This window comes from Protopterus annectens, chromosome 5.part0, assembly GCF_019279795.1.
Source record: "Protopterus annectens isolate FY-2018-M chromosome 5.part0, PAN1.0, whole genome shotgun sequence".
In the NCBI taxonomy this organism is placed as follows: domain Eukaryota; kingdom Metazoa; phylum Chordata; order Ceratodontiformes; family Protopteridae; genus Protopterus; species Protopterus annectens.
The window spans coordinates 1,826,373,280-1,826,400,193 of record NC_056735.1 but is presented as its reverse complement, the minus strand read 5'-3'; the positions used below and the strand labels follow the sequence as shown (position 1 = coordinate 1,826,400,193).

The window sequence follows — 26,914 nt, the reverse complement described above, 5'->3', positions numbered from 1 at the left end:
TGGATGGCTGAATGTTTGAGTGGTAACACATAAATGGTGGTTTGTGGAAGGAAAATGTTCGGAATTAAAAAAGTGAGGGGTCTGTCCTTGGTCCAGTACTATTCAGCGTGCTTTCCTCATACATATCTGAGAGAAAAGAGACCAGGATGAACCTCTTTGCTGAGAAAACAAAGATAGGTATGGCAGTGGAGGATTGGAAAGACTGAACAGGTTAATAGAAAGGTGGCAGTTGAGATTTAGTGCAAATGCAATGGACTCCATTTAAGCCATGAAACCCTGGTGTGAATTATCAGCTTTGAGGAGCTTAACTGATGGCAACAGAGCAGTAAAAAGATTTAGAGCACTGCTCACTCCTGGACTGAGTCACCATGAGCACAGGAAAACGATCTGGTGTACTGTTCACAACTGGGCTGGATCACCATGATCAGAGAAAATAGGTCTGGTGTACTGTTCACAACTGGGCTAGACACCAGCAGACAGATAGAGAGAGAAGTGATAGTAGCAGCTGCAGACAGAATGCTGGGCTGTATTTTCAGGGTGCTATTCTGCAGCAGCAAAGAGTTAATGTGCATATACTCTGTGGGGTCTTGAACAGGCCAAGAGCACTGCATGTATCCCTGGGGACCACACAAGGCAAAAGATGTCTGGAAGTAATACAGAGAAAGCTGTCTCCAGGACCTGTAGGATGTAGAGGAAGGAACATGACCAGAGGCTAGAGGAGTTCCAGCCGTTCTCATCTGAGACCATGAGACCATGGTATGGGTGTAGACATTATGTTATTGGTACACAAGATCAAGTCAGGGAGATGTGAAGGGATCATTCTAAACAGGAAAGGCAGGCGGGAAATGAGATACCAGTGCAGCAGATTATAGGGCCTTATAAAAGTGCTTTTTTTTACAGTGAAAGTTGTGGACTTGTGAAACATTTTTACCAGAATAGGTAGCAAAGAGGGAAACCACATTCAAGAGGACATAAGACATGTGAAAAAAAGGAAATGGATAAAAGGAATGGAGGCAGAAAGTTAAGGTATTTAAACAGAAGAATGTGGGCTTATAATCTCTTTCTTCCATTAAGTTAATCTAATGTAGTGACATGCATGTAACATTTTAAACTTACCTTTTGTAGATGTGTGTTGCTTTCCTGATTTCCTCATGCCATATTCTTATGTTCATTTCTTTTCTCTTTTCACATCTGTCGTTTTGATTTTTTTTCTCATGCTGAAACTGCCTTTTCAAAGAAGCACATAACTATATTACTCAGTTGTGAATTTTTCTGATATTTTGGTCTTGTAGCCATGTAGCTTTGCCGTCTTTGTCAGCAGAAGGTTTGCTTCTTTCCCATTGTACCAAAGTATCCTCTCAACCTTTCTTCATTAATTTGTACAGCTGTCCAAATGTAGATGCCTGTTGTAGCTGCAAGCTAGCTCTGCTGTTTGCCATGTATTTTTCAAGAGTTACATTACATTTAGAAAACATATACTTGTATCATTTTAAAACGGGTATACCAAGCCAGAAAACATGTTCCCATCACTGCATATATCACTAGATAGAAACCAGCACTATTTGAACCATGGATATTTTGCTGCATTTAGTATTTTTATTGCAGTTTGTTTGCTAGTTATTGTTTGATTGTTTCAAGTGAACAGAAATGGCTGTCAAATCTATGTATTTAATATTTTATTTGAGATCACAGTTAAAATAACCTTAGTTATTATCTAGTTTTAGGCCCATTTGGAGAAAGTGTTTACATTGCCAATTTCCCAACTTTGATCTCTTCTTGAATTTGTATGTCTTCTGAGTTACCTGGAGCATTGAGATGATAATGTTGTGGTCAAAATGATTGTTCAGTAGTTAAATGTGAATCAATATAGTCTGTTAGATCTACAGTGCAAATCTATGCTCCAAGCTTACACTGTTTTCACAACGTATTGATTTTCTGATATCACAGAAAGTTGTAGGAATATGTGATAATTTGCAGCAACTACTTAAAAAGTTGCTACAAAACTGCATCCATATATTTAGTGCAATGGACCTTGTGAGTATCGATGACTCTGAAAAAGTGAGGAAGAATACTTTTATTTAGAAATGAGAAGTAATTCTGATTACTATATTTGCATCTAAACTGATTCTCTCATGTTTAGAAACTGAAAGAAATAACACCATGGGTACAGCTGAATGTAAGGCATACAAAACTATAGAAAAGAATTACAATTTCTTGGATGTATAGTGCAGTCAGAGTACCACTGAAGGAAGGATGAAAATGAACATATTTCAAGTAATTCATGGCTGTTGCCTTTCCACTCTAACCTTTATATTCATTGGTCTTCAATCATTACTCATGGCTTGTTAAATCAGGATGTCAGTTTTCTGACTGAAGGCTTACACTGTCTTATTAGATTTATTCCTTACTGCCACATCTTCTCTTCTCCAAATAATGAAAGTCTGAAAACAGTTTGGTCATAGTGTTCAGCAGAATGAATATATATGATAACATGGCAGCAGCACAATCACCTGTTTGTGTATCATATGCACAGATCCACACTTTGTATTCACAAGGCCTTGCAATAATACAAAGTGTTTTTACTCTTGGTAATGTACCTGTCCCCCTGGCACTTTGGAATGCTGTTCAAACACTGTAATTAATTAATAGTTGATTGTGGCACACAGTTAATAGAAAATCAAAGAAGCTGCTACGTTGTCAACAACATCAACGCATAACAAATGCTCCAGATTATTTAATTAATTTATTTATTTTAATTTTTTTCCCGAGGTCTCACTGAACCAACGGCTTTTTTGCAGTGGACACTAAGGTGCAGAAAACACTAAAAAGATACAAAAAATGGATGAAATCGAAGAGACACTGTTGCTTAGATTAGTAGTAGCATATTGGGGGAAAAATATTGGTTTGCAGGTGGTCAGCCCAAGTCCTTAGAAGTTTTTTTTTTAACAAAACAGTTACATTTAGAATGGATGTGCTTAGCATAAGATAGTTTTGCTTCTAAGCCCTACTGACTGTCATGAATAAAATAGTCATAATATAGATGTAGGCCAACTATGAAGTGCACTTTTCATTGATGTGTGATATATCTTTGACTCTATAAACAATATCGTTTTATTACAGCAGATGGGTAGAATTGCTTTGGGACAGAGTCCAGTCCTCTCACGTGCATCAGTTCAGATGATAATGTAGTAGGACCTGATGTTGCCATGATTCTGTTTCTTCATCTCAAGATAGTGCATCCTGATGGGATGTAGCACTTGCATTTCGAGAATAAATGGTTACTAACTGCAGAGGTTCACAGTGGTTTTGAGAAAGGGCTCATAGACGTTGAAACAGGAATCTGTTTTACTTGTCTTCATATTCAGATTTGAGAAAACACTGACTGTAGGTAATACGATGTGTAGACTGAAATTTTTCTGATGTAGTCAGCAGCATCACTTCCTATCTCAACAGAAACCAGTATTATTACAGTTGCTGAACGAGTCCCTTTACTTATTGAATGTATTCATCCACAAACTGCTGTATTATAGTCAGTGGCCGGCCCTTTGTGTTCAAAAAATACTTCTGTATTTTAAGATTACAAGCAGATATGTCACTCTTCTTAAGTAAGCAACACATTAACTTCACACTGGGAAAAGTCCTAATTTATGGATCACCCCACACTGTGGAATATATTTCCCTTTTACATTGAAAGTCACCATACTGTGTTCAAACACAAGCAGTTATAATATCATAATATCATAAATGTACAACACTGTGTCATTGCGGTCTCCCACCATATATTAACGTCTTAAAAGTCTTAAAAAGCTAATGTTAATGTAACAGTGGTACTAATCTTTGTTATCTGCATACTATGCCATTTCTTGTATATCTATGTCTAGTGTTATAATCTGCCCCATATCTGGTACAGCTGCACATCATTTGATAGTTACTGCATCAAGTGGTTCATTATCCTGTCCATCTTCTTAATTAACACATGAATGTGAAAGTATATACTGCAGATCCCAAATCTCTTTTATTACTCATGACTGTTCCTACCACAGGGACAGGAACTAGTTTGAGTAGCATTTTTTTAAGCTTTCTGAGTGTATTGGAAGTCATTTTCTTAATATTGTCAGAGAAGCTTTTGAACTCTTAAGTTGGTTAATGATAGGGTGCAAGCTTAAAGCTTACCTTGCTGGAAAGATATGATTGTGTGTTAAGCAACATATACTGTCGACACTTTAGTTCAAAGTTTACATTTTAGTTCATTTTACAGTGATTTAATGCAGTACAGTACTGTTTGCTAGTTCTTAATCATTTCTATGAAAGTGGTTTGCCTTTTGCTTGTGATATGATTGCATCTGTTGTGGAAAAATTTATATTTTGTTTTTCTGTACAGTACTTACTGTATTGTAATGTATATGGTATCAGTCAGAATCCCAGTTCAAAGCTGAAAACAAATGTTTTTAACTGAATAGACCCTGAATTTGGTCAAAAATGGAGAGGCAGAAAAAATTATCTTCAAGTATTGACAACGGGAAACAAAACAGTTATAAGACCATTTCACAGAAACAAACTTCGAACTCTGGAAAATGTAAAGTATTTTCTCCTAGAATTACAGTATGTATTCATAGCTGTACATACTTATGTGGCTTGTCAGTTTTCAAACCCAAGGTTAAATACACTTGAAAATGAGAGTTTTGATTTAACTTTACACACCTGGCTGCCTTCCACTCTGTGTCTGTATTAATTAAACTGCATCAGATAACTACATTGTTGTAGTTTTCAAATAAAACAGTTTTGATAGTTACAGTTTGATGCATATTTTGATTGTGAACACTGTCTAGTAACTGGCACATAACTGTGTGTTTTTTCTAAAGTGTACTTTCTGGTCAGTTCTTCATAATTCTTCATAAATATGATAGCTGTCGGTATTCAAATGCAGGCCAAAGTGCATTTTTCCACCACAGAAAGAGACTTTTGTTTCTTACCTGCCAAAGCCTGTCTCTCTTCTAATGTGTTTTTTTAAATTCATTAGGTTGCCTCATTTACATATTCTGTTGAAATGATGAAGTCAAATGTTTAAAAAACAAAATGAAGGTGTGTTTGACTAACGGACCCTTTAAACATTTTTAAAAATGTAATCCTAAACATTCCATTATTGTAATTTATTCATAATTCTTCATCAGTGTGATATCTGTCGTAATCTTTATTCTCTTCCATTTCTGATGATATATCATAAAATGACTGCATGTATATTCTGATGAAAAGTACATGTAATGTAAGTGCATATATTAAAATACTGACAGAAGAACTTGGAAGATGTGATTTTACTTGGGTGTTGCTAACTGTCATATGTTTTTATTACCAAAACTTGATTTATGTACATGTATAACTGTGAAGCATTACAGTGATGTAATTAAAGCCTTTATACTGCAAATGTCAGAGGTTTTAAGTCAGAATCTTGCAATCACCTCTCATATACTTTATAAATCAGTAAGGATTTAGAATGAATAAGAAAAAGTCTTCTTAACGCTCTTCTCCATGTGCATATATAATGCATTTTCCCAAATTACTCTATAGGAATAGCTTTATAATTGTATAACCCTTTAGAAAAACCTTAGTGAATTTGTTTTTGACTATTTGTAATAATGAATGTTCTTATTGTGCAAACTGGTCTCCTCAATGTATCATTTATATTTTTCATATTTTTGTAATTTGTATTTTTGGAGCTTTTCTCCCCGGGCCTCCACTGAAAACGGGTCCTCGGGGGCCCAGTGGACCTCCCCAGTAATCAAACTGGAAATAAATAAAATAAATAAATAAAATTTACTTTTTTGTATTTATTGCATACACTTATGGGTAGCATTTAGAGTTGTATTTATTATGTAGTCTTTAACAGTTTAAAATGAAACAAAAAAAAATGATGTTTATAGTACATTATTAAAAGACTTGACATACTGAAATGAAGTTGCAGTATATATCTAAATAAACAACAAGTTAGCTGTTATATTCTATGGAATAAGTGGGTAGCTTGTATGCATTGATGTGTTGTCTCTAGTCATATCAATCACTTAGATGCTAGAGGTTGCACACATTATAAAAATGATTTGAGTTGTCTTCCTTAGAGTTCCAGTATAATGTGACAGTTGAAATTGATGAAAATTGGATATGATTTTACACTGTCTAATGTGTTAACATTCGTGCAAGTCCCAGAGCAGCTCTTGATTAAACTGTGCTATGATATCTGACATGTATTTCTTTCTGTTCCTGCAGGTTTATTGATTGGTTCTGGCTGTGCACTGTATCCCCTGGGATGGGACAGTGAAGAAGTCCGGCAGACATGCAGCAATCTATCAGACCAATATGAACTGGGTAAGAGTACCATAAAGCTTGTTAACACATTCTTCTGAAATGTTTCTGGTACAAATTGTTGTCTGATGAGTTTACTTTTCTATTATTGCGACAAGAGTTGAGTAAGATGGCTTCAAAGCATGCTGGAGTTTAATTCTCTCACATTTTGCTTCTATATGAGTAGGTAAAACAAACCCTCTTTTTTCAGTTTTATTGTACTTTGGAACATAATTCTTAGAACATAGTGTAGCGCTTTCAGTAAAAGTAGTAATGTGAAATGTGCTGTTTCACAGGAGAGATGTGAAGCACAAGAGAAAGTTGAATGCATACACACAGTAATCTAGGAGTATTTAGTCCAGTTGTAAAAAAAACAATGCAATAAGGAGGAGGGTCACACAGAAAATCAACATGAGCAGAAACAAAAAAAGACTCAGACAAACTGCTTAATCATCCTCTTCAGTACAGCCCATGGGAAATATGCAAATGACTCCTTAAGGGCATGCAAGTGTTCCAGCTTCATGGCTTCTGAATGTGCACTGACTTTTTAATCTTCATTTTTTTAGACCTTATTGATGCATTCTGACCAATAAACCACACTAGGATAAGTTCAATTTGGTAAATTAAATTCTCAGTGTTGCACCAAAAAGCTGTCATATACTACATTTTCGCTTTTGTAACATGTGCCACTCTGTAGTTCTTTTGTAATAATATTAGGGGAGTAGCAAGCACATTTCATTTTGTACTCACAAGCTGTTAGTCCTATCCCCCTGAAATCCATCACTTAAAAATGGACACAGCTTTCAAGAATGCTCCTGTAATCACTTAATAAACATAAGTCACATGTTCAGCTGTTCCCCCTAAAACTATTAAAAATATTGTTAGATTAACAATGTTACATCTGTTGTTAAGGTATTCATTTAGATACTTGCAGACATAATATGACCCGAAAAAAAGCCATGTTGAGATGCTCAGAAAAAATATATTCAGTAGAGTAAAAAATGTATTCGGTAGAGTAAAAAATGTATTCAGTAGGGTACAAGGAGTATGCTTGACTACACCTTGCATAAAAATAGCCGTTCTGCATCAAATTCACCTGCGTGGTTAACTCTGTATAACTTTTAGCATTTCCAGTGATGTTACCCAGCTGTAAGCTACAAATGATTCATGCTGTGATGTGACTAACTGACGGCACTGACATTTTATGATTATGAAGGAACACCAAAATCATTTCTTGTCATAAGAATGTTCATGTGAAGTTGTTGAAAGTCCTCATTCTCTCTCTCAACCATTGTGTTTGAAGTTGTGTAACTAATGTACTTTCTCTGTGTTGTGTAACATATCCACAAGAGTGTTTGAAACTGTGTAACTGCTGTACTTTCTCTATTTTGTGTAGTATCTCCATTAATATATCTAAAGTTTTGTAAAGGCTGCTTTCTGTCTTGTGCATTGTCACCACCAGTGTGTTTACAGTTGTGTAACTGTGGTGCTTTGTTTTGTGTAGCATCTCTACCAGCTTCTGTCTTTGAAGTTGTGTAATTCTTGTACTTTAAACACCGTGAAGAGTACACAATGAGGACAGAATGTGGATGCATTTTAGTGTTGCAGCAGTGCTGGTATGGGAACCTTACATCTATTAACAAAAGAAAAAAAAATGCTTTGTAACAAAACATACATTTTTTGTAGATCAGATTACAGCAAAAACATCAACACTAAGAATGGAAAACAAGCTGGGCTAGAGCAATGAAAGGTGTACTGACTCACCAAACTTCAAAGCAATGTGAATCTCTGGTTTCTTTGTGTCAGTAGTCAGGAAAGTAGATTACAGCAAGGTAATGCAAGGAGCTCACCGTGGTTTGTAGGGGCACTAAAGGTGCTCTGAATGGTGAAAATGATACTTTGGGCATTCCCTTTGGTCACTTATTTATTCATTTCCCATGTAGTTATTATATGTTAAATGAGTTTAACATTTAAACTTATTTTTAAATGTGTCTCGCTATTTTAAACTCATTTAACTAAAAAAGCATAAAAAGATATTCGGAGTCTCCATTTCTTAATTGCTTTTAAATAAGCTGTATGTTTAGTTTTAAACTGCGGAACTAGCTTTAAAATAAGCAATAAAGAGCTCTGTTGCTTATTTTAAAGCTGTCTCATACTGTAAATTTATCTTAAATAGTTACACAGTGTTTTAAAAAAGAAGTTATACTAATGGAAAAATCAGGCGGCACGCTTTGGGGGTCATGGTATAATATCTTTTTTTTGTTTGTTTGTTTTTTTGTAATTCATGAACTTTTTAGCTTTGAATGAAAAAATAATGCAGGAATAGACAGTGTTGGGCTGTTGACCAAGTACAACTGTTGGGCTAAAAAATGAGTTCCAGGGAGCCTGTATGGCTGGCAAACTGACCAACAGACTGACTCCAAGGGAGTGACAGTTCAGCACAGTCTTTCCACAGGAAAATTATACTGCAGGATCCTTCAGGAGTCCCTACTAAGAGAAGTGCATCTCAGAATCTTTAAAAGTAAGATTATAGATCATCTGAAGAGTAACTTGTGTCTTTATACTTGACACCAGAATCTTTCCTGTAAATGAACCTCATTCAATGGGAGCAACTTTGTAAATAAACAGACTTGTTAGTAAGCCAATAAAAACGTAATGCTTTTGTATGTATGTATGTATGCATGCATGCTGTGGTGCCTGGAAGTTGTTACACCTGGAAGGTCTCTCAGTGTGTGGGTTATTTGTGTGTTTCTGATTATTTTAATGTAATTGAAAATACAGAGGAAAGTGATTATTATTTAGCCACCGGAACATTCCACAAATCGTAGCTGTAAAATAATGTGTAGTACATACTATGAGTAAACGACATTTCAGAACTTGGTATGACCAACTAATGAGGGGCCCAAACAGAATATGCAGAGGTGACATTGCTGTTCAGTTGTACTGTAGATGGTTCAGCTGTTGATGTCATTAGGGTTCATTCCTGTCTGTCACTTACTATCTGTGTGGTGTCTCTATGTTCTCACCCTTTGTACATGGGTTTCTTCAAGTACACTGCTTTCCACCTCAAAATTTTGGTTGTTTTCTCTAAAAGTGTTCCATATAAGCTGCATTTGCTGTTGCCTTAGTGGTTTGGATCATGGCTATAAAGGGTTTAAAACAGAGCAGTCTATTTACCAAGTTACCCTCAATTGAGCAATGGAAAATACAGAATTCAAGGATCAATGTCTGCAATAGAATTGATGCAGCAAGGTTATAAAGTGAAACCAGATTTATAGGAACTCATCACATAGTTTTCAAATAAAGATTAATAATTATACTTAAGGCTGAACGTTATAGATTGCATGGTACAGTTTCAAAGCTTTAGCTTACACCCTTGTTTTTCTCTGACAGTGTTATCCAGTTAAAGGTACTGTCCAGCTATGTCACTTGTCAGATTTGATGTTCTAATCTCATCTACCACTGTGAGTTCCCATGCAAACCACTGTTTCCTGAATGTTATCTCAATTTCTCAGCAAAGAAACTGGATTGCTGTTTGCAGTTGCTGCCTTGGAACACCTGTGCCCTGCAGACCTGTTCTCTTTATTTCTCCTCCCTTCCTTTGCATTTTTAGTGATTCCGTTCTGTATGTAATGGCTGACAGATCTTTTTACTTCATCATTTTCCTCTCAAACTCGCCTCACAGTAAGACGCTGTCCGGTTCAATTCACAGCTAGAGCGTCTTCTGCGTGGAGACATGCATGAATGGGCGTACCTTCGTTGAAGGTTGTGCATCAGGGCTGGTAACTCGGCACATAAAAATTAACTACCAATCATTAGCGGACCGGAGTTCCGCTGTGGTGACCCCTAACCGGGAAAAGCTGAAAAGACACAAAATTGTCCTCTCAAACTGGCTGTCCAGTATTTGTCACAACACCTTTGCCCTGCCTTCAGATGCTTTGTCCATTTCATGCACAATACCATTTATTTTACCTATAACCTCTTCCAGTTTCATCTCTTCCTTTTGCTATCTTGCCCTTCCTGTTTCCACTAAGAGCTTCTGAGTAGTATAGACTGCTGTAGATTCTTCAGGTAACTGTTTTTCTTTGTACTTACTGTTTGCTTTACCACATTTGTCTGTTTTCAGCGTCCGTGAATTTGTCTTCATCACCATTTAAACTGCTTCCTCATTCATATTTCATGTCAGTCCAAGAAATGAGATTTGAATCAGTGTACCATTTTCCACTGGGAGCGTTTAAGTAATTAAGAAACATACATGCTAATTAACTAATTAGAACAGTGGCGATATAAAGCAACCAGTAAGTAAAATGAAAGTAGTACTTCTATTGCAAAGTACTACCTCAGATATCTGCAGTGCACATATTTAAACAAATGTATTTACTCAGATGTGTTAGTGGTATTCAGTGCGCATGTCTTGGATAAATATGACTTTAATGTTTTAATGTGTATGTCACTAGTGAATATCATATGTGCAATATAATAGCCAATGTGCTTTTGTCAAAGGAACAGTTGCTTGAGTATACTCACCATAATTTGCATCTGTATGAATGGTAACATTGTTGCTGCAGAAATGATACATCGTGTAGACTGTCAGGCATTAGACAAAAAATAATTTCCTTGACAGAATCTTGTCAGCAGTGGGATATCTGACTGGGTGATGAGAAGTGCAGCCTTAAACCCTGGTCTCTAAGGTGTACAGAGGTAAAGTCCTGGGTTTAACCCAGCTAGTTTCGGGTAATGGCCCAGGTGCTGACAAAGTTGGGGGAGGGGTGAGCAGCTGAGCTAACTGTGTTTATATCACGTCATCAAAAGATGAAAATAGCGAACACTATTTCATCGGCCCCAAAACATCTAAACATGAAAATATCGAAGATGCAGAACAGCAAATTTTTTCCCATGGAAAAAATTTGCTGCTCCGAAACACATAGATACAACACAAGCACATCAAACAAACAGCAACCACACACAGACACTTAAATTCCTACATCTAACACTACACTAAACTAAACATACACTATCTACCCACTTTACCCTTAACCCTAACGTCCATCACTATCGCACACTCATCTAACCTGCACCCTAACCCTAACTCACTTAAACCACCCCTAACCCTAAAGTCTGTCACTGTCGCACACATGCCTAACCCGCACCCTAACTCTAACTCACTTAACCTGCCCCTAACCCTTATGTACAACAGTCGCACACTTACCTGAACCCAACCCGTAACTTTCCACCACAGCGCTTAGAATAGCGAAGCCACAGAAACGGCCAACTGAATTCTTTCCCGAGGAAAGAATTCGCTGTTCTGCAGCTTCGCTATTCTTAGCATTCGATGAATAGTGTTCGATATCAGTTTTAGTACTTCGATGTTCTGATATAGACCCAGCTAAGTCACCCATCCTAGGGGAAGAGAGAGATGGTTTCCATCAACAAATTGCCACTGCCTGCATGGCTTTAAAAAACACAAGACTGAGAGCAGGGATTTGGGGGTGAAAATTGAAACACAATCGTGCAAACCAGAATGGTGTAGATTACCTCAGTGTGATGTTGGTACTCATGTCAACCACCATAGCTGGTAATAAGATTGTAATAGAAATGCCATCATTGCTGGGATGCCAGCAAGGCCACAAACTACCTGACTGGCTGCCTGGATGAAGTCCCTCAATTTGGATATGACTTCCATGTTGAAAACAAATAGGGTAAGGAAATCATTAGGTACAGGACTGATAGAGGAAGGCTTGATGATTGGCAGGCACACAGGCAAAGACTTATAGAAAGAGGTGCATCGTCAAGCTTTGCCTTTTATCGGGAACTCTTCTGCAAAACCGTGCACCTTGTGCTCTAACGACATTCTTTTTTAAGTCCAGGAATGCCTTGAATCAAACTACTGTAGTAACAGGTGTTAGAGAAGGTTAGAAGGTCAAAGTATCAAAGAAGCATAAACTGTTTAAAAAGGAAAGGTTCTGAATACTAGCATGTAGCCTAGGTATAACTAAATATACTTAAGTAGATGAAAAGGTAGAAACATCAACACAGCTGTGGGGAAGTGAAATTGTAACTACTGAAGTAAAGGTCCGTGAAGGTTACAAAAATTAACTAATGCAGAGAACACCAGCTATATAAGGTATTACAGGAACGATGTGACTGTCCTGCATCAGTGATCTTATTGTTTGCACTTCTCACTGTTATATTGTCTGTAGTCACACAGCTTATATCTTTTCACCTCAAGGATCATTGGTGCAGGAATCGCACATTATATTGGACAGTACCCACCACCTAAAATACCACCTTTCTCTTTTGCTAAGTCAGAAGGTTGGCATGAAGAGAAAGAACCAAATGTTGGACAGTTGATGTGCTTGACAGCACCTAAACCATGATGTTCTTGGTGAGAGAGAGAGAAATAGAGACATGTACCTTTGTTCTTATAAATGCTGTCAGTGTTTAGTAAGTTGCTGTTAATTATACTTGTCAACTCCTTAGTGCAAGAACTCTGGACAGAGGAAAAATAATGGGGAAGAAATGGGGGACAGATTTTAAATATTGCTGTTACAGACAGAAAGTTGCTAGAATAACAGGATTTGCATTGACATGCATTTTTCTGAAGGATATGAAGTTTGAAACTCAAATGTATGTCATTATTTAGTGACTCCAGTCTTGAATGATTTTCCAGAAAATCCTCAGACCTTCCTTTGGTGAATACCCAGGTGGAAGCTGTTAGGGAAGCTGAGGGCATGTCCCAGAAGGAATCACAGGTGTCTGGAAATGGTCACTGAGGGGGAACCTATGCTCATCATATCTGAGGGTCCGCTTATGGTCTCCTAAAGTGTGGTTCGCGAGGATGTTAGCTCTGATATTGTTGAGTGCTGTCTGGCATACGGCCCTCCCATTCTTCACCGGATCTCTGATACCTCGATGTCAGAGTACCATAAAAAGAAGACGCAAAAAACTAAACATCTTGCTCCTTCACCGAAGCCTGCCAGCTCCAAACAACTTCCTGACTGGCAGGCCTTCATCCAAGGCCTTTTGAATGCCTTCTAACCGCTACCCCAGGCCGCAATTGCATCTACCTCTAAAGGCAAACCTGCTCTGGATGTGTCATCTGAAGAAGAGGATTCATCAGGGGATGAATCTCTCACTTATACCACACAAATTGCTTCCCCTCTGAGGTACGCTTCTGCAGAGGAGGAGTCTAATGGCACACATTCCACAGGAGAAGATATCACCTTCAGGGAAACCATTGCTCAAGGGAAATAGTTTTCTTTAAGTGGGACAGCAGCCAGGTAACAGAAACCCAGAAGAGGTATTATGAACTCCTGCAAATGGAGTCTCCCAACCCTTTTGCTGTTCCTCCAGTACACCCTGCCTTCTTGGATGCATTAATGGCTGCCTCCAAAAACCCTGATTCACAACCTCCTGCACCCAAATGACCAGACAGGTTTTATAAGGTCCATGAGAATGCTAAATTCTTATACAAAGCACCCTCTGCAGACCCTTCAGTCATTGCTTTGGCTACAGACAAAACTGCTAAGCTACTTCCTCCAATCTCCCTCCTGCCCTCTGACAAGGAGAGCAGGTTAATGGCGTGCCTAGGGAAAAAGGTGTACACTTTTGCTACCCTAGCAGTTAGAGCAATTAACTACCAAACCCACATGGCCAAATATTCTCTGGCTCTGCTAGCTGATGTGACTAGACAACTAGGGGACCTCCCTGACTCCCTAGCCAAGGCTATAATATCTACCCTGTTGAATCCCTGCACTCAGGTGACCAAGCACTCTATTAAGTGCAGTTATGATGCAGTAGAGGCCTCCTCTAGGGCTGCTGCTTCAGGGTCTGTCATTAGGAGGTACTCCTGGCTTAGGTTGCAGCCTCTCCCCGATGACATTGTCTAAACTCTTGGATGCTCTCCTAGACAATAAAGATTTATTTGGTTCAGTGGCTGTTGACCTTTTTAAGACAGGATCTGAGACGTATGTTTGTCTCTCTGACCCCACACTTCCAAAGGAAAACCAAAACCTCCTTTGTGAGAAGGCATGTCAGACAGTGCTAGCCAAAGGCAAGGAGGACTCCAGGAAACAGGACTCAGCCAGAACTGCTCCCCCTACTCCTGCCACCAAACAGCCCTTTCAGTGTAAGCCTGGTAGCATGTGGCTACCAGGCACTGGATCCAAATACCCCACTTTCCATGTGTCTCTCCCTCTCCCTACCTGCTTGGAATCAGGTTACCCAGGACTCTTGGGTCCTGTCTGTAATAAAACAGATACTTCACGAGTTAGGAGAACAAACCTACTCCCAAAGGCATTCCTCAACCCTTCAAGAACAACTGCCTTCCTTCCCCTCAGTTCTTCAGAAGCTCCTAGATCAAGGAACTATTCAAGAAGTCCCTGCACATGCAAGGGGAAAGCGATTTTATTCCAGGATGTTGTTAGTTCCCAGGAAAGAAGGCCTGTGGAGACCAATCCTGGATTTGTCCCATCTCAATACCTTCCTTCAAGTTCCCTCCTTTCGCATGCTCACCCTTCCTACCCTACTCCCTCGATCCTACCCCAGACCTTCTTAGTATCCTTGGATATAAAAGATGCCTACTTACACATTACAATCCATCCCCTTTACAGGAAATTCCTCCACTTTTCAGTGGGTTCTGCACACTATCAGTTCTGTGTTTGGGCTCTCTACAGCCCCATGAGTGTTTACAAAATGCCTGGCACCAGTCATGGCCTTTAACAGGACAAAGGGAACCCAACTCTTCCCTCCCTAGATGATATCCTGATCCAGGCTCCATCAGTTCCTTTGGTTCAACAACATGTAGACTTCACCATTTTCCTCTTGAGAAGTCTGGGCTTCACTATAAACCTCAAAAAATAATCCCTGATTCCTTCTCAGGATCATGTGTTCCTGGGGTGCAGGATACTAACAGAAAAAATGATGGCTTGTCTTCTCCCTAGAAAAAATATTGTCCCTCACTACTTACTTCAAGGAATTGCTCCCACTAAAAGCTATATCAGCCAGAGAGTTCCTCAGGCTCCTGAGATTCATGGCCTCCACCATCCCCATGGTTCCCCTGGTAAACCATCACATAAGAAAGTTCCAGTGATACTTGAGAACAGTCTGGAAACAGCATCTGCACCCCCTGGAGTGCATGATTCCAATGCTGTCATGCCTTTCCAGGGAACTGAACTGGTAGATAGCTCAGATAAATGCCAAACCAGGCCTGCCTCTGTAACTCCTGACCCCCCCCCCCCCAAACAAGACCTCTTCACAGATGGCTCAGACACAGGTTGGAGAGCAACCTTAGGAGAATGAAGAGTGAGAAACCTATGGACCCTCACTCAACAGAAAGAAGACATCAATACCAACGAAATGTAAGTCCTGATATTAGCCCTACAAATTTTTAAGGATCATCTCCTTCCAGGCATGCTGAAGTGGTACACAGACAATACCACAGTGCTGTGGTACATCAGCAAACAGGGGACAAGGTCCTACCTCCTGTGCAGGTTAGCCCTGCAAGCATGGGAAATCACCCTGGGCAGACAAGTCAACATCCAAGCTCTCTGCATTCCCTCAGCAGACAGTGTGATGGCAGATACTTGGCTCCCCCATAAACAGACATCTTTAAACCTTCTGCTCCAGGATACCACACCCTGAAGCATGGAGGGTGGATGCTGTCTCATTCCCATGGAAAGGGGATGTATGCTTATGCATTCCAACCTTTCCCTCTCATACAAAAAGTTCTGCTGAAAATTCAGAAAGAACAACCTCAAATGTTGTTGGTGACTCCCTACAGGCCATGGCAGCACTGGTTCCCCCTACTACTCCATCTAGCCAAGGGCAATCACCACAAGTTACCCCAACAGATGGACCTGCTCACACAAGAGAGGGGAACATTCATGCACCCACAACTGTCAACTCTGAGCCTTACACGGTGGGTGATAGGCATTAATTCCCTTCAGACACCTTTACACAGAGGATGTGCTTCAGGTTTTGCAGGAGGCCAGAAAACCAAATACCAGAAAATCATACCTATCAGAGTGGGAGAGATTTTCTGCCTGTTGTCAAAAACACAACTTACAACCACTGGTAGTAGAAACCACAGTGGTCCTGTGTGAAGTGATGATGTCTGGACTATCCTATTCCTCCGTCAAGACCCACTTATCTGCCATTTCAGCATGCCTGCCTCTCGCCCCTCATTTGGCTTCTAGACTGTATGTTAAACTTTTCCTACAAGGGGTTCTGCACCTCAGACCCCCAAGGAATCCCATCCCACCTCCTTAGGATCTTAAGTTTGTACTGTAGAAATTGACACTGTCACCTTTCGAGTCAGCCAAAGACTGTTCTCTCCAACTTTGCACCTGGAAAACCCTAATCTTGGTGGCCATTACTTCAGCCAAAAGGGTCTCAGAACTACAAGCTTTTATGGCCTCCCATCCTTTTACTGTTTTCCAGAAAGACAGGGTGTGTTTGAGCACCAACCCTACCTTTATCCCCAAAGTAGTCAATGAGCTGTCCCTGAATCAGACCATCAGCCTACCCACCTTCTTCCCTTCACCCCAAAACCCAGCTGAAAGGATACCACATACCCTACATGTTCACATACAACTTAGATACCATCTAGCCAAGACCAAACCCTTCTTCAGATCATACAGGCTTTTTGGATCTTACCACCCAAGAGCTCTGGGACACCCTGTTTCCAAGCAAACCATATCCTCTTGGATATACAAAACCACCACCTTTTGCTATACTGCCCATGCCACAAGGCTTCCCCTCCCAGTAAAGGTGAACTCCACTAGGGCAATATCCTCTTCTGGAGCCTTTTTCAAGGGTCTGGATACAGCTGCCATTTTAGAAGCAGCTACATTGTCCTCTGTCCATACCTTTACCAAACACAAGTTGGACATTGTGTCTAGGGCCAGAGCAGAGTTTGCCAGAGCCATCCTTTATGGGTTTGTGGAAAATGCTTTTGTTCCTCCACCTAATCCTTAATACAGGAGCTTTTGCACTCTCCCTTTTGTTATGAATACAGCAGCATATGAAAAGAAGGACATAGTATTGTTGTGTAAATTCTTACCATAACTTTAGATGTCCTTCTCTTCTATGTCATGCTGTATACTTTCCCACCCTGCCTTCCCCTTGCACTTGCCAGACTCCTGAGTACCCAATCTGTAGTCACTGATTCCGTCCGCATTCAGTTCTGAGGGAGGTGCATGCTGATGTCCGTTTTGTACCCTACATCTGTTTATGGCTGACATCCACAGAGGGAGACACGGGACGTCACATGCACCATAGTGGTAGCATGTATCTTTTGTAAAACGGCCGGATGTACGAGAGTCGACCAGAGGCAGACACCCTTGTGTTATGAATACAGCAACATGTAGAAGAGAAGGACATCTAAAGTTATTGTAAAATATAAACTTCGGACTCAACACGACTCTATACAATTTTAAAGAACAAAAAGATTTATTTGTGGTAAGCGCTTTCGCGTACCTTCATGTATGCTTCCTCAGACCATAAAAAGTTTCTACAAACTGAACAGATTTATATACAAAACCCAACAACACTTGATTATTTAAACGACAATTAAACACATTCAATAATTCCATAAAGCAATTAAGGCAATTAGAAGCAGCAACAATTAAAAGCAGCAGTATTATAAGGGCATATTTCTATAAGCACTTCCACTAAAAAGTTAAAAATCCATATGAACTAAATTAATACTTGAACATTCACTATGGATGTACAATAAGAGCAATTTCAATAGGTTTGGATTATTATGTTATGCATATGCATTAAAAAAGTCAAAGCAAATATACACATATATCTACACTAGAACCTTCAGTTTGAAGATATGTACAACGCATTCAGACAAGCAAATATAAACATAAAATACAAAAAATACAAAACAATATAATGATAAAATGTCTGAATGAAATATGTTAGTAAGCATAGATCAAAGCTATATAGATATATGATATATTATTTTATTTTATTATTTCATACCTCTTCAGTAGGACCTACAGAATTAACTAACCTATGTATATACTGATAATCATTCTATATGTAGAATATTGAAATTGATGTGTGTATACACAAAAATATGGCTATGAAGGGTCATGTGAAGGGATGAAAAAGAGTAGAATAAGGAGGAAAGTAGGGAAGAAGAGGGAAAGAATGGGAGGGGAGGAGGGGGGAGGAGGTGAAGGGAAGAGAGGGAAGAAATGAAAAAAGGAGCAAAAGGAAGGGGGGGGAGGGGAGAGGATGTGGGAGGAAACATAAGATGATGGGAAATGTTGACTGTGCATATGATATGTGAATAGTCATCTATACAGTGTTAATACAGAATAAATTACATATAATAATGAATAAAAATTGTACTGTTCCTAAGCTAATCAAATGTGTCAAGCTTATCAAAAATGAGATAAATTCATGCAACAAATAAATAAATAAATATTATATCTCATAAATATATGTAGGAAAACCTATTAAAAACATTTTAAAGTTCAAACCAATTACCTGCGTGCATTAAGATATGGTTTAATTGAAACATAAAGATTCAAACCTGGATAATAATGCCCTTTTAATCTAAAATCTAGCCAAGGGCAATCACCACAAGTTACCCCAACAGATGGACCTGCTCACACAAGAGAGGGGAACATTCATGCACCCACAACTGTCAACTCTGAGCCTTACACGGTGGGTGATAGGCATTAATTCCCTTCAGACACCTTTACACAGAGGATGTACTTCAGGTTTTGCAGGAGGCCAGAAAACCAAATACCAGAAAATCATACCTATCAGAGTGGAAGAGATTTTCTGCCTGGTGTCAAAAACACAACTTACAACCACTGGTAGTAGAAACCCCAGTGGTCCTGTGTGAAGTGATGAAGTCTGGACTATCCTATTCCTCCGTCAAGACCCACTTATCTGCCATTTCAGCATGCCTGCCTCTCACCCCTCATTTGGCTTCTAGACTGGATGTTAAACTTTTCCTACAAGGGGTTCTGCACCTCAGACCCCCAAGGAATCCCATCCCACCTCCTTAGGATCTTAAGTTTGTACTGTAGAAATTGACACTGTCACCTTTCGAGTCAGCCAAAGACTGTTCTCTGCAACTTTGTACATGGAAAACCCTACTCTTGGTGGCCATTACTTCAGCCAAAAGGGTCTCAGAACTACAAGCTTTTATGGCCTCCCATCCTTTTACTGTTTTCCAGAAAGACAGGGTGTGTTTGAGCACCAACCCTACCTTTATCCCCAAAGTAGTCAATGAGCTGTCCCTGAATCAGACCATCAGTCTACCCACCTTCTTCCCTTCACCCCAAAACCCAGCTGAAAGGATACCACATACCCTACATGTTCACATACAACTTAGATACCATCTAGCCAAGACCAAACCCTTCTTCAGATCATACAGGCTTTTTGCATCTTACCACCCAAGAGCTCTGGGACACCCTGTTTCCAAGCAAACCATATCCTCTTGGATATACAAAACCACCACCTTTTGCTATACTGCCCATGCCACAAGGCTTCCCCTCCCAGTAAAGGTGAACTCCACTAGGGCAATATCCTCTTCTGGAGCCTTTTTCAAGGGTCTGGATACAGCTGCCATTTTAGAAGCAGCTACATTGTCCTCTGTCCATACCTTTACCAAACACAAGTTGGACATTGTGTCTAGGGCCAGAGCAGAGTTTGCCAGAGCCATCCTTCATGGGTTTGTGGAAAATGCTTTTGTTCCTCCACCTAATCCTTAATACAGGAGCTTTTGCACTCTCCCTTTTGTTATGAATACAGCAGCATATGAAAAGAAGGACATAGTATTGTTGTGTAAATTCTTACCATAACTTTAGATGTCCTTCTCTTCTATGTCATGCTGTATACTTTCCCACCCTGCCTTCCCCTTGCACTTGCCAGACTCCTGAGTACCCAATCTGTAGTCACTGATTCCGTCCGCATTCAGTTCTGAGGAAGGTGCATGCTGATGTCCGTTTTGTACCCTACATCTGTTTATGGCTGACATCCACAGAGGGAGACGCGGGACGTCACATGCACCATAGTGGTAGCATGTATCTTTTGTAAAACGGCCGGATGTACGAGAGTCGACCAGAGGCAGACTCCCTTGTGTTATGAATACAGCAACATGTAGAAGAGAAGGACATCTAAAGTTATGGTAAAATTTTACACAACAGTACTTTCAATACAGCTTTTTTATTGTTTTATGAAAGAGATATTGTTCTATCATTGGGGATCATGGACTCTAGGTAAATTGTAGGTGTATTTTACTTACTTGATTTGCACCCATCTTCATAGTACAAAAACATATTCCATTGGATGTTAGGGTGTTAAAAGAGCATGTTGTTTAAAAAATGCAAATACCTGTATCAGACTGGTTTACTAGCACTGTGCGTGTGTGTAAACTGGTTTCAACACATATGCACTGGGTGGTATGTTATGACACAAATGCATTACATCATGTCTCTTCAAGTTTACCAGCTTATAGACTATTAGCTATTAACTCCCAGGCTATTCCTGTTATGGACATAAAAACAGATGTTACCTTGCAAACTTGATTGCTGTCATGTGTATGCAGTATTTTAAATGTTAGCTAATGAAGGAGCAATCTGCTACTGTAGATGCTCAAAGACAGAAAACAGTCTCAAGAAATGGTTGCTGCTTATAACAGTAGTGCAAACATGAAGAAATTGTGGTTACAAAAGCATGAAGTTGGTATGGATGCAGTTGCATAAAATAAAACTGTCCCAAGTGGTTTGCTCATGTTGAAGTGACAGAAGTGCACGTATGTTTGGGATTTCATATGCTACAGCAGCACTGTTTATGTGTGGCTACTGTGGAAAGTGATGTACTGGATGTGTTGCATCAGGAGAAGTCAGGCAGGACAGGTGTGTAATACCTTAACTCATTAACACCTGTGTGGTGTGGAATGGAAAACCTCTAGCAGCCTACACACAACTTGCATTTTCTGAAAAATAAACTTAAAAAGCTTAAGATTAACAGGTGTAAATATTTTGTGAACAATAAACGCTATTAAAATTATTCAAATATCTATGTTATCTGTAAGTATTAGTAATAATGTAATGTATTATAATGCACACAAACCCCAAATTATATTTTTGTAAACTTTCACAAACAAAATTTCCTATCTAGGAAATTGTACAACCTAGACATATATTGTTACTACGTTTTTGTTAACCAGACATAAGCTTTCACATGACAACAAGAAATTCATCTGTAAGACGTATTTATAGAGATATGTTCAGAAATATGAAAGCATATGCTTAATTGTATAATTAGAAAAATAAATAATACTGGATATCTGTCCAGATGTGCAACTTACAGAGCAAGTATCAAAAACAGTTTTCTTCAACAAAATCTAAGGTTTCAGTTAATGCCATGCAGCAAGTTGTAAGTCAACTTGTTTTTTGAAGTATTAAGTACTTATAGAAATATTACTTATTTTCATAATCAGTAGCAAACAACTAGGAATATTTCCAGTATAGTGTGATATTAACCAGCATTGACAGTAAATTGTCCTGTCTCCTACACTGGTGTTTTCATGTCATACATCTCAGTAACATGTAGCTATGAAAACATGAACATAAATTTGAAAATATAAATAAGTTGAAAAGAAAGTAATTTTTCCACTGTAGGTTGTCCTAGACTAACAGTCTTAGTGTCATTTTGTTAATATCTCATTTCCCTTTCTAATAATGCCTAAATGCCTATTATTAGCTGGTAAGTCACTTAGTATTTTGTAACACTGAGGTAATGCATCTCGGCATCTAGTGAGTCAAGTGTATGTATGTATGTATATATATATATATATATATATATATATATATATATATATATATATATATATATATTTATAAACAGTGACAACTTGAAATACCTGACTATGGATATTTGTTCTTTCACTTCCATCCTAATCTACCATCAGAAGGGTGCACAGAAGGGGGATATTATTTTTTGGGCAGCAGGAAGGCAGGCAGGCAGGCAATACTCCCAGTTATGTTCATCAGAATTTTTTTTTATAAGTTTATTGGGAAATGCTATTTTGTTTGATAATTAGGCCTCGGATACAAGTTAGGTCTAAACAAAATAACACTGAATTTATTTTCGTAGTTGCAATGTTTGTTCAGGCCATCATTGGATCAAAGGTTTGAAAAAAGCTGTAAAATGCACCTCAAAGTGTCTAGAAACCCAAGGCTTATGAGGGCCCAGCAGCCCGTAGGCCCTGACTTAATTTATTTCACTGCAGTCTTGGCTAATAAAGGTATGTTGAACTGATGGAGGAAAAAGCTGAAGAGTTAGACAAAATGAGAAAAGAAAAACAGGAAATAAGCCATTCAAATGGTGGGAGAAAATGGGATTATGGAACACAAACAAGAATTATCTCCAGGGACTAAAGTTAAATACCTAGTATTACGGATTCCTTTAATACCTGTATGAAATTTACTTGTCTGCAATTCTGTGTTCACAGCTTTAAATGTGCATTTCTAAATATGCAAAACATGAATGTGATTTGAGTGTATTAAGAAGTGGTATTTTTGGCATAACCACTAATGTTCACGTTTAGTCATAGTGTAAGCACTTATGTTCACGTTTAGTCATAACGTAACCACTTATGTTCACGTTTAGTCATAGGGTAACCACTTATGTTAACGTTTAGTCATAGCGTAACCACTTATGTTCACGTTTAGTCATAGCGTAAGCCCTAATATTCAAGCTTAGTCAGCAGTAGTTCTCCTACACATACGAGGTCAGGATCCGCTACTGCTTACATTAGTTAGGTTAAGTAATGGTGAAGCAGACTGGTGCATTTTGTTAACCATGCTGTATTTGTTAACGTCATCTGCTAATTACAGCACAAGGTTATTACGTAATAAAAGACCATTGTGTCATTATCTGTTTACTGAAATATTTCTGTATATTGCAATTCTTGTGCTGATTATTGATGAAGGTGGGTCTGCTTGTAAATGTCTTTGTAAACACATATGAAAATGAAAGCAGTAAATGAAGGAACGTTTATTAGAGTCATAGCACCCGAATATGTTAGAGCTGAAACTTTACATCTCGAGCAAAAGCAGTGCACACTGACGGGTGTAATGACCATGTCTTAGGAGTCTTTAAAGTAGCACAAAATGTGGAGTATTGAGAGGTGACATTTTCAAAAGACAGCTACTGGATTTAGAGAAAAGTTTGCAAAATGCACTTGCACTGCAGTATTAAAAAAACTGTCACTGTGATATGTCATCCATATGTCTAATTTTACTATACAAACTTGCACTAATAACTATTTACAGTGACACTTACCTAACTTTGTATGCTTGAAACCATCATGAGCGTATGTGCGAGAGTTAACTTACAATGAACTTTGTGTTATATTCTATCAAGTACAAACCTAGTGCATTCTAAGCTACAAGCTATGTTTATACGAAGTGTCTTAGAAAAAAAAAAGAATGTATGAGGAGTTATGACTTGAAAGGTTTACTGTAGCGGCCATGCTCTTGGGGTGGTCTTGTATCATGAAGGTTGAAGAAAGCAGGAAGTCGTCATTCTGGTGAAATGCCTAGAGATCCACCCATGTTGTCACTGATGAACTATTACAGGAAAATATAGAAATAAACCTACACCACATATTTTCTGTTGAAGTTATCATTTTTTTGTCTAAATATGCAGGAACAAAGAATAAGAACTGGCTGAGTAAATAACACACTTACAGTATTGCTTAAAAATTATCAGTAGTAAGGGCTGTTTTACTTTCAGTATTCTTTCTGAGTGACTGAAAAGGTGGATTTTAATGCTTTTACTAGGGACAGTGGTGTTGGTCCTTGTCAACTAGTCAGGATTCAGACATTTCCAGACCAGTTTTATAAAAGAAAGGTGTGTGTGTGTCTTTCGGCTTTTCCCGGTTAGGGGTCGCCACAGCGGAACTCCGGTCCGCTAATGATTGGCAGTAGAGTTTTACATGCTGGCTTGCCGGGCCTAACGCACAACCTTCAACGAAGGAACGCCCATTCACGCATGTCGTCACACAGTAGACGCTTTAACTGAGAATCGAACGGGCAACGTCTGACTGTGAGGCGACAACGCTACCGCAGCACCACCACCGCAGTTCTCGTTTTATAAAAGAAAGGTAATATGTTTATAAGTGGGGTCAGTACCTGTCAGCCAATCAGGACGTAGACATTTCCAAACCAATTTTATAAAAGAAGGTAACATGTTTATATAAATTAGCTGTTGAGTACATATATTGCATAACATTATCTGATGATTTATTACATTAACAGTTTTTCTCCTACTCCCAATAAGTTTGCATAAGTGAGGCAAGCCTTTCTTGTGCTAAGCATTTCTTCATAAATGTTAAATTATTTGTTTTTTGTCAGGTAACAAAGGAAACAAGAAAAGTTGTTTCACAGATTATGTGAATAGGTGTATTGTTTTGAGATTTAGTCGTGCTGAAGTTTGCAGGAAAAAATGTTTTATAGGAATAAAGAGGGGTATTTTGTGGTTTGTGACACTTTGATCTCCTTCATCATGACAGTACAGTGCCTCAAAATGGAAAACAAATCATATAGTTTTTCATGACAAAAAAAAAATCATCAAACATGAAAAATTCTGCCCAATTACTGTTCAAAGTGCTCTCATAATTAGATTTCCAGAACCTTAATAGCTGTTAGATATTATCAGCTCTCTATTTTTGAATAATTTTAATTGCTTTTCATTTATAAGTAGAATTAAGCAATGGGACAATGATTCCATATTCTTCATTTTTAATAATCTGTACTGTTTTAAAAGTAACAAAGTTGTCTTATAAAGTGTGTCTAATGTCTGCCTAGAAAATAATGGGGCAGTAGCAACTGTAATACAACTTTTTAAAAAGTTCTGGTTTTCATTATCCCTTCAAAATGATTATCTATATGCTCCGTTAATTTTATGCACTGTATATTGTACCCCATATATACTGCCCGACAGAATTTCTGAGTATATTTTACATTTCAGTGTTGCTGGTGTCATATGTTTATGTACCCACAAACCAGGCTGTAACAGATCTCCTCCACATCCACCCGAGTCACATTTCATTTGTGCATACTATTGTCAGGAAAGTTACACATTCTTAACTGTAACTGCATTCATCAGCACAGGCAAAAGAAGGCTTGTTCTGGTCACAGGAAGTAGGGAACTCGAAGAGGGAACAGTTTTGCCATATGTGTGTAACATTAAAAACTGAAAGAAAAAAGAAGCCAAGCTAGAGTCTTTTAATGTATAATGCCTTATTTTTCAAGTATTTATGGGTACATTGAGGCCAAATATACCCATAATGACTTAAAATGTAAAAGGTTATGAGCATTCAGAAGCCATATTGCTGAAATACTGTTATGTCCTTAAGGTGTCATGTGCATATATCCCATAGGCCTCCACTTCGAGGGTTTAAGGTATTACACAAGGCTCTAACTTGACTTCAACTTTCATGCAGTTTTCCTAAATGGTTTGTCTGTGTGACCTTTTCTCTCTTTGGTTTGGACATGTCTAACACTGCGGACTGGGGTTTCTTCATAAGTTGGAAGATAAGTAGGATGTCACTGAAGGTGGGTAGGGACCCCAGAGGTGCTGTTGTCCTAACATGCACGCGTGTTGTCTGTTTAAATTGAAAAAAAAAAACAGCTGTAGAACAACTGAGTCAATGTGGCAGCATGGCCATGTGAACTGATATGATTCTTGTGGCAGACTTGAATAAAGCAAGAGTTTCTTCCTATAGCCAGGTCCCCTAGAACATAGTGAAAACTGGGGTACTTATAAAGTAGTAAATAATCACCCAGGTGGCATTCACAGTGTAGCTTTGCACTGTGTGTCAAACAGCTGTGGCCAGACCACTTAACATGCACCAGATATTTCAGTACTGCAAGTCCATGGGCAGCTTTACCCTGGAGAGCACCAGCCTGATATTGCTGTAAGCTGAATGTTTTAGTAGGTTTTATAGACCTGAGCTGTAAAAAGCACAAGGGATAGAGTTTCAGGTTTCTGATTGACAGTATTTTAGTTGGGATTTTTATTTTACTGCATTGCCTGTAAGAGGCAATCTAAAGAGGGGGTCTCATTGCGCACAGGTTGCCATGACAACATTGCACTTATTTCTGCTCTATCCATGCTATAATGTATTTGAGACATTTCTTTGAAATGTTTAAATTTTGTGCTGACTATGAACATGTACAACTGTGTAATACTACATTCAGTGTTTGAGTCTGGAATCTGCAGATAACTCCATTTGTAGTTGCATTTCACATGTCTGCTATGGACACTAAGAGTACAGAAGGTCCCTAATAGTGACATCTTATTAGTCAAGCACTGATTCTGTGTGAGACAGCATATAAAAACATCCGAGACTAATAATGCTTGTTTCAAGTAAATTAGTAATTCTTGCAGATGTCAGCATGTCTAACTGGAGAGCTTATAATATGTAGATGATATGTTATAAGTAAATGTGCTGAGCATATGGAGCACATGTATATAAATGTGAAAAATAAACTGCGAAGGAAAGCCATACAAGTCGCAAATGTACCAGTGTTTCTTT

At 38.6% G+C, this 26,914-nt stretch overlaps 1 protein-coding gene across 3 annotated transcripts in view; it reads left to right on the top strand.

Moving 5' to 3' along the window:
- Positions 1–26,914, top strand: part of LHFPL6 (LHFPL tetraspan subfamily member 6) — an 832,205-nt gene that overhangs the window by 779,402 nt on the left and 25,889 nt on the right. For all 3 annotated transcript variants that reach the window (XM_044071655.1, XM_044071654.1, XM_044071653.1), the window contains exon 3: positions 6,259–6,357. In XM_044071655.1, coding sequence (XP_043927590.1) covers positions 6,259–6,357 — 99 coding nt within the window. The remainder of the gene's footprint in view (positions 1–6,258; positions 6,358–26,914) is intronic.